Here is a 9258-nt window from a genome sequence, read left to right on the forward strand (position 1 = left end):
CTCTTGGCTTCTTGCCCGCCCAAATGAACTTATTAATACCCTTCTGCCAATCCTCCAAATTAGCATCTTTTTTTAAAATAGGGATCATTTGAAACAAGAAAAGAAACTTTGGGAGAATATTCATTTTTACTGCGGAAATTCTCCCCAATAAAGATAATTGCAATTTTTTCCAATCATTTAAATCCTTTTGCACCTTAAGTCATAAAGATTCATAATTATTCTTATACAATTTAGCATTAGTGGCTGTAATGTAAACTCCCAAATATTTTACCTTTTTAACCATTTCAAAACCTGTAAGCATAGCTAACATATCTTTATCATTCATAGACATATTTTTCGGTAATATTTTAGTCTTATTACAATTAATCTTAAAATCAGAAACTTTTCCATATTGTGCAATAATTTCAACCAAATCAATTACCGAATCTATTGGTTGAGTTAATGTTAACACTAAGTCATCTGCAAAAGCTCTTAATCTATACTCAATCTTGTTAACCTTAATTCCTTTTATTATAGAAGACTCCCGGATTTTAATTAGCAGAATCTCCATTGTTAACACAAATAACAATGGAGATAATGGACATCCTTGTCTAGTTCCTTTTTCAATTTTGAATGCTTCTTTTACCCCCCCATTAACTATAATCTGTGCTGATTGCTGCTGATAAATAGCCTTAAGGGCGGACAAAAATTTCCCCCCAAAATTCATTCTATCTATAACTTGAAACAAAAAACCCCAGTCTAATTGATCAAATGCTTTTTCCGCATCTAAAAAGATAAAAGCAGCAGGAGTTTGATTATTCTTATCCAAATATCCAATTAAATTAATAATTTGTCTTACATTATATTTCATATACCTTCCAGTTATAAATCCTGATTGATCACTATGAATCAATTGATTCAACACTTGCATTAATCTATTTGCCATTACTTTTGAAAAAATCTTATAATCTGTATTCAATAAAGATATAGGTCTATAATTCTTAGGTTGAGTCAAATCTTGACCCTCCTTAGGTATTAAAGATATAAAGGCAGTTCTCCAGGAAGGAGGTACCGCTTCACCCAACAAAATACTATTAAACAATTCCCTTAATGGTTCTATCATTTCTTCCGATAACATCTTATAATAAATTGCTGTAAATCCATCTGTACCTGGTGCCTTACCAAGTTTTAATTGCTTAATTGCCCCCTTTATCTCCTCCAACGTAATTGGGCAATTCANTGTTCATCTTGTATTTTTTCAGAAGCATATAACTTAGAATAAAAATCCAAAAAACTCTTTTTAATCAAGTTTTGTTGAAATGTCATTTTACCATTATAATCTATTTTCTCTATAATTCTTGATTTCTGCTTCTTTCGTAATTGATAGGCCAACCACCTTCCTGGTTTATTTGCATTAGAAAATGTGTTATACTTCATATGCCTTAAACTAGTTGCCATCTGATCTGCTATTAACATGTTAAATTGTTCCCTAAGCACAGTAATGGATACTTTTAAATTATTATCCAGTGGATTCAAAATAAAGGCCTGTTCTTTCAATTTAATCTCTTCCTCCAGCTCTTTACGTTTTTGCGCTTGTTTACGCCTATGAACGTTATTCATATAAATCAAATTTCCTCTCATGTATGCTTTACTAGCATCCTAGACCATTGAAATTGAAGTACTTTTGTGCATATTCAACAAAAAAAATTCTTTCAATTGACCTCTACATTTCTGTAAATTTATATCATATCTAAATAAATTTTCATTCAATCTCCAAGTCCTTCTGCTCCCTTCTTCAGCACGTAACTCCATCCATACCGGACTATGATCTGACAATGTCCTGGGGAAAATCTTGATATTCTTCACCCTAGAACAAAAATCATTAGTAATTAAAAAAGTCAATTTTGGAATAAGATTGGTGCCTGTCCGAGAAAAAAGTAAAATCCCTTTCTTCCATATTTCTCTCTCACCATATATCTTTTAATTCCAGTTCATCCTTCAAGTCAAAAAAAGTTTTAGGCAATATTGAGTTAAGCGTTTTTGAAGAACCTTTCTTGTCTTTTCTTGAACCTAAAACACCATTCCAATCCCCCATCATAATAACTGATTTATAATCCAGTTGGTTTATTTTCCGATATAACAATTTATAGAACTGTTTCTGCTGTTGATTTGGGGTGTATAATCCAATAATAAGACATTTCTTCCTGTTCAATAATATTTCAACAAGAACATATCTTCCTTCTGAATCAGCATCAATCAATTTGGATTGAAAGTCTTTCCTGATATAAACAACTACTCCACCTCTTTTCTGCGGCGCAGGTGCCATAAAATGTATACCCAGCCATGAGTTAGACAAATATTTTTGATCTTTAGCTGTAATATGAGTTTCTTGTAAACAAACAACATCATTTTTATGTTGTTTCAAATAATAGAATATCTTTTTCCTTTTCTGTGGAGAATTCAAANTCCTTCAATACGTTCTACATGAACTGCCAGACCTTGCAATGCAAACACTATGTCATCTCTCAACTCTGTATTCTTCTCTTCAACTTTCTCTTCAAGTTTCTTTTCAAACATATCCTCCATTTCCATTCTAATCTGTCTAGCATTGTCCTTTAATGCATCTTGAATATCTTTCAGTGTAAGTGCTGGGATTGGGGGGGGAGGGTGGAGGAGTCTTAGATTTTGGCTGCTGTGGTGTTTGAACAGCTGGAGAGGAGATTGTACTTTTCTGAGGAACAAAAGTTCCCACACGCTTAGAAGCCATTTTACTTCTCTCCTCCTTCTCTTATACTTTCACTTATAAACATAAGTTAAAATCTTGTAGAGGTCATATATAAATCTTATAAAGTCTTGTAATCACCTCAAGCAGTGGTAAAAACAGAAAGCTTATCCAACCAGCTCAAAGTAACTAAATCTGTTACAATAATAATCCAAAAGAAAGTCTCCAGAAAGTGAAAGTCTTATGTATTTTCAATTAAAAAAAACAGAAACGCCCATCCGCAGCCATATTCTTCTTCTTCTTCCAGTTAACATAAAAAACGAAGAAGATACTTTAATTCTAGAGTTAAGGTTTCAGTCCAAACAATTTTTAAATCCTCCTGGTAGGCTCTGTCTGCCTGTAAAATTCAACTCATGCTTTCCTAGAAAGGCAGAGGCTGAATCCGTGTCTAGCTTCATTTCAATGAAGGCAGCCTGAAGCACGGAGGAATCTCCGACTCCAGGGAGCTCACCTTAGCCCTCACAGCTGTCAAAATGCGAGGGCTAGGGAGCTTTACCCCTATCGGAGAAGCTCACCCCCTCCCCTTTGCCCAGGGAAGGGGATTCCGAGCCGTGGAACAGCTGTTCCTGTGGCTCTTACATGTCTTCAGGGTGAACAGCTCACAGAAAAGCTGCCATCGGCGCCACGATTCAAACCTATTGATCTGAGCAGGAAACTCTCAGATCCTGCCTATCATGCCTACTATCAGTTTCTCCTAATAAAAGTTCCTTTTGGAAGAAACTGTTTCCATGAGTCCTGCTTTCTTAGGATGAGGTTTTGAAGTGGGCCCTGACAGTAACTATGATAATTATATTTGTGTAGCTTCTTGATGATAGTAATGATGATAATAATGATGTTTAATTATCTATGCAGTAGATAGAATATAGTGGCATTTAGAAGACTAATAACATAACAACAACAATAATAATTGAGTTGCTAAAATTATACATTGGAATTGCCAGAAGTTTGGCTTTGAATGTAACAAAAAATTACTGGGAACACCAAATTGACAAAGTTCTTGAAAATGAGCAAGTCAAGATCCTGTGGGACTTTTGGATCCAAACAAACAGATATCTGGCTCACAACATGCCTGGCATCACTATTGTGGACAAGAAAAAAGTTTGGTTCATTGATATTGCAATACCAGGTGATACATGAATTGAAGAGAAACAGCTAGAAAAATACCAAAATATTGTGATTTGCAAATTGAAGTTGAGCGATTATGGAGAAAGAAATCAATGGTTGTACCAATAGGAGCCCTTGGAGCAATACTCAGAGAGCTGCCTAGATACATAGGAATTTTGAACTTAATAGACATGAATATTCTGACTTTGCAAAAAACCTCCCTACTCAGAACTGCCTATATACTCATACACTACCTTAATACTTCTTAGTCCTTGGTTAGGACTTGAACTGTTACGTTTTTACCAACCCCAGGCTGTGAATTCAACTGAAGATTAATAACAACAACAATAATAATATGGCAATACCAGATACCAATGTGTGAATTGAAGACAAACAGCTAGGGGAAAAAAAAGCAAAATATCCAAATCGACAGACATCTGGCCCACAACATACCTGACATCACTATTGTGGAAAAGAAAAGGTCTGGCTCATTGATATTGCAATACCAAGACATGCATGAATTGAAGAGAAACAGCTAGAAAAAAACCCAAAATATTGTGATTTGCAAATTGAAGTTGAGTGATTGTGGAGGAAGAAATCAATGGTTGTACCAATAGTAATAGGAGCCCTTGGAGCAATACTCAAAGGGTTGTCTAGATACATGGAAATTTTGAACTTATTAGGCTGTGGCTATCAAACATCAAAAATATCTGCCACCTCCTTTACATGGACAATCTGAAGCTGTATGGAATAGAATCGCTGCTCAATATTGTCTGTATATATAGCCAAGATATTGCAATGGAGTTTGAATTCGACAAATGTGCCACACTCACTGTCAAACAAGGAAAAATAGTGAAAACTGAAGAAATCAAGATGCCCCATGAAAATAACATTAAGAGTCTGGATGAAGATGGTTGCTACAAATACCTGGGTATTCTTCAAGCGGACAACATCAAGCACACAGAAGTCAAGAAAAAGATTAGAAGTGAATCAAGAGAGTGAAGAAAATCTTAAAGTCCAAACTTAAAGGAGGAAATACCATCAAGGCAATCAACACCTGGGCAATTCCAGTCATTAGATACACAACAGGAATAGTGGACTGGACTCAAGTAGAACTAAAAGTAATGGATAGGAAGAACAGAAAAATAATGACAATGAATCATGCCCTCCATCCTCACAGTGACATTGACAGACTCTATCTACCAAGGCAAATAGGTAGACATGGAATGTTGCAAGTACATCAAGTGGTTGAAGAAGAAAAAAAATGGCTTTGGAAAATTATCTGAAAGACAGTGAAGAAGATGTACTGAAGTTAGTACACCAGGAAGGCTTACTGACTACTGAAGAGACTAAACTGACCTACAAGAAAGACCAAATGAAAAACAGAATGGAGGCATGGGAAGACAAAGCACTATATGGCCAGTACATTAAAAAAATAGCAGGGAAAGCAGAAAACAACAAGACCCAGCAGTGGCTAAGAGCAAGGAAGTTGAAGAAACAGACCAAGGAACTAATTCTGGCTGCACAAGACCAATCCTTAAGGACAAATGTACACAAAGCCAGAATTGAGAAGACAGCAACAGACAGTAAATGAACCACCTGGTAAGCTGCTCTAAGAAGATTGTCCAGACTGACTACAAACAACAGCATGACAAAATAGCAACAATGGTGTACTGGAAGGTCTGCAAAAAAATCATTTGCCTGCAAGCAAGAACTGGTGAGACCATAAAATAGAGAAACTCATAGAAAATAAAGAAGTTAAATTGCTCTGGGATTTTAGAATTCAAACAGACAGGAACCTGCCACATTACACCCTGGACTTAAAAATTGTCATTAAGAAAGACAAAAAAAAAGCTGGATAGTGGATGTGGCAATGCCTGGAAACAGCAGAATAGAATAGAAAAAATTGGAGAAGATAACAAAATACAAAAACCTACAAATAGAAATAGAATGACTGTGGCAAAGGCAAGCAAGGGTAGTACCAATAGTAATAGGCACCTTGGGTGCAATCCCAAAACAACCGGAGCACCACTTGAACACCACTGGCATTGACAAATTTGCCATCAGTCAATTGTAGAATGCGGCTTTACTGGGAACAGCTTCCATCCTGTAACAACATCTGCCTATTCCAGATCCTTGGTAAGGACTTGATAGGTAGACAAAAATGCCAAATCCAGTCTGAACATCTGGCTGACTGCAATCATGAAACAGTAACTGTGAGAGGGACCTTGGAGTCCTAGTGGACGATCACTTGACTATGAGCCAGCAGTGTGCAGCAGCAACCAAAAAAGCTAACAAAATCCTGGGTTGTATAAACAGAGGCATAGAATCAGATCACAAGAAGTACTATTACCACTTTATAAAGCCCTAGTAAGACCACACCTAGAATACTGCAGTCAATTTTGGTCACCACACCACAAAAAAGATGTCGAGAGTTTGGAAAAAATTCAAAGAAGAGCAACTAAGATGATCAGGGGCCTGGAGACAAAAGCATACGAAGAACAGCTACGGGAATTGGGTTTGGCTAGTCTAAAGAAAAGAAGAAATAGGAGAGACATGATAGCAGTGTTCCAATATCTGAGGGGTTGCCACAAGGCAAAGGGGGGCAGGTTGTTCACCAAAGCACCAGATCAAAGGACAAGAAACAACAGTTGGAAACTGATCAAAGAGAGAAGCAACCTGGAACTAAGGAGAAATTTCCTGACAGTGAGGACAATCAACCAGTAGAACAGCTTACCCACAGAAATTGTGGGCACTCCATCACTGGAGATTTTTAAAAAGAGACTGGACAGCCACCTTTCTGAGATGATATAGGTTCTCCTGCTTGAGCAGGGGGCTGGACTAGAAGACCTCCAAGGTCCCTTCCAGCTCTATTCTATTCTATTCTATTCTATTCTATTCTATTCTATTCTATTCTATTATTAATCATCATTACTATTATTATCATCATCAATCATCATCTCTACCTATCAAGGCAAATAGATGCGTGTGGAATGTTGCAAGTACATCAGATGGTTGAAGTAATAAAAAGGGCTTTGGAAGAATATTTGAAGGACAATGAAGAAGATGCACAGAGGTTAGTATATACAGAAGGCTTACAGACTAGTGGAGACACCAAACTGGCCTACAAGAAAGATCAAATAAAGAACAGAATGGAGGCATTGGATGAGGAAGCACGACGTGGCTAGTACATTAAAAAAATAGTAGGGAAAGGAGATAATAATAAGACCTGACAATGGCTAAGAAGAGGAAAATTAAAGAAAGAGACTAATTGTGTCTGCATGAGACCCAGTCTTAAGAACAAATGCATACAAAGCCAGAATTGAGAAGACAGCAACAGACAATAAGTGCTGCCTATGAAAAAGCTGAAAAGTTGCTATAAGAAGATCACTCAGACTGACAACAAAGAATGACATAACAAAGTAGCAACAATGGTACAATGGAAAATCTGCAAGAAATATCATTTGCCTGCAAGCAAGAACTGGCAGGACCATTAAATAGAGAAGGTCATACAAAATGAAAAAGATAAATTGCTCTGGGACTTTAGAATTCAAACAGACACCTACCACATAACACCCCAGACTTAACAATTGTCAGTAAGAAAGACAAAAAAATCTGAATAGTCATTATGGCAGTACCTGGAGACAGCAGAATAGAAGAGAAAGAACTGGAGAAGGTAACAAAATATGAAGAACTACAAATACTATAGAAATAGAACGACTATGGCAAAAGCAAGCAAAGGTAGTACCAATAATAATAGGGGCCTTGGGTTCAATCCCAAAACAACTGGAGCACCACTTGAACACCATTGGCATTGACAAATTTGCCATCAATCAATTGCAAAAGGCAGCTTTACTTGGAACAGCTTCCATACTGCGATGATATCTGTAAGACCATCAAACATCCAGATCTGCTTAACCCAGGTCCTTGGAAAGGACTCGATAGGTAGACAAAAATGCCAAACACAGTCTGAACATTTGGCTTACTATGCAATGAACTATAATAAAACAACAAAAACAAATTTGTTAGAACTTACTAATTGAATCCTATACTATCCCAATCATTTTCAAAAGTGATTCTCCCAACCTATACCTTATTTTGAACATGTAGTCCATTAGCAGATTTGAAAGGCTGGGTGTAGTCAGTGATGTTCCAGGGAAAAGAGGATCAAAAAAGGCAAGACTAGCATCTTTCTTTTTTTGATACCCCTACTCCACTCCCCATTGATGCCATTGAGTGCAACCCAATCTTCAGCCTGACTCATACAGAAAATTAATTCCCAGTTTCATTAAATAAGTAATCTTGAGTTTCCCCTTGAACTTTATGCAGGAACACATTTTCATATCTTGATTATGATTTTCAGAACCACCACAGATTGGATTACAGGTAGTCCTCAATTTATAACTGTTCATTTAATGATGGTTCAAAGTTTTAAAAAAACCTATGACTTTTTCTCAAAGTAACAATACTTGCATAAACCCCATGAACATGGGACTGCAATTCAGGCTTCCATTTATGATGGCTGTAGAGTCTTGTAATCATATAATTGTGATTTGTGACCTTTCCAGCTGGCTTCTGACAAGCAAAATCAATTGGGGAAGATGGGTTCACTTAACAACCATATGATAAAATGGCAATAAAATTGGGTTCAGTCATTGAATGACTTGCTTAATGCTTCATCACTAAGTGACCAAAATTCCTGTCCCAATTGTGGTTGTAAGTTGAAGATTACCTGTAAATTAGGCAAGATAGCATCTCTGAAAGGTTGAAAGAAAATATGTTTGTGTGAGGGGGGGTTGTTTGTGCCTGAAAATTCATCCTGCATGGCAGACCTTATAAAAGAAAATCAATTCCCCAAAGTAGTTTCAAAATACAATGAAATGTAACATACCGCAAACTGTAAAGAACGGTTCCATCTGGATGTAGCCGAATCATTCGATTTTTCACAGTAACTCCATGAACAAAGGATTTCTTGTCATTCAGGAAATATGTATCTGGAACCCAAAGATAATCAGCCACTCTGTTATCTAAAGTTAGATTTAAAGGTATGCCAGAGTAGGATAATCTTTTATCCCTCCAGGATTGCTGGAAATACATAGTTAGTGTATAGTCCTGGAAAAAAGTAAAAAAAATAGCAATTATTATTATAGATCTTATTTATTAAGATTTGATTTTATAATTGCTATTAACATCAAGATTTATATCCTGATTTTCTTCCAGCAGCTCAAGATAATATTCACTGCACTCTCTCCTTTTTGATGGAGCTTGGATTGAGACAAAACAACTGATTCAATTCGCCCAGTGAGTTTCCATAATTGAGGGTTGACTTAAACATAGGTGTCCTCAATGTCCCCACACTTTACTATATTGTACCGACCTTTCACAGTTAGGAA

The 9258-nt window shown here is 36.5% G+C and overlaps 1 protein-coding gene across 1 annotated transcript in view; it reads right to left on the reverse strand.

Annotated features, from left to right (window-relative positions):
* The window catches only part of LOC107293758 (gamma-aminobutyric acid receptor subunit beta-1-like), a 130280-nt gene extending 121309 nt beyond the window's left edge, over positions 1 to 8971 (reverse strand). The window contains exon 1 of the mRNA XM_015822933.1: positions 8757 to 8971. Coding sequence (XP_015678419.1) covers positions 8757 to 8962 — 206 coding nt within the window. The 5' untranslated portion in view covers positions 8963 to 8971. The remainder of the gene's footprint in view (positions 1 to 8756) is intronic.
* Between the last annotated feature and the right edge of the window lie 287 nt (positions 8972 to 9258).

The sequence above is a fragment of the Protobothrops mucrosquamatus genome, unplaced genomic scaffold (assembly GCF_001527695.2).
Source record: "Protobothrops mucrosquamatus isolate PMUCROS unplaced genomic scaffold, P.Mucros_1.0 scaffold1728, whole genome shotgun sequence".
In the NCBI taxonomy this organism is placed as follows: Eukaryota; Metazoa; Chordata; class Lepidosauria; order Squamata; family Viperidae; genus Protobothrops; species Protobothrops mucrosquamatus.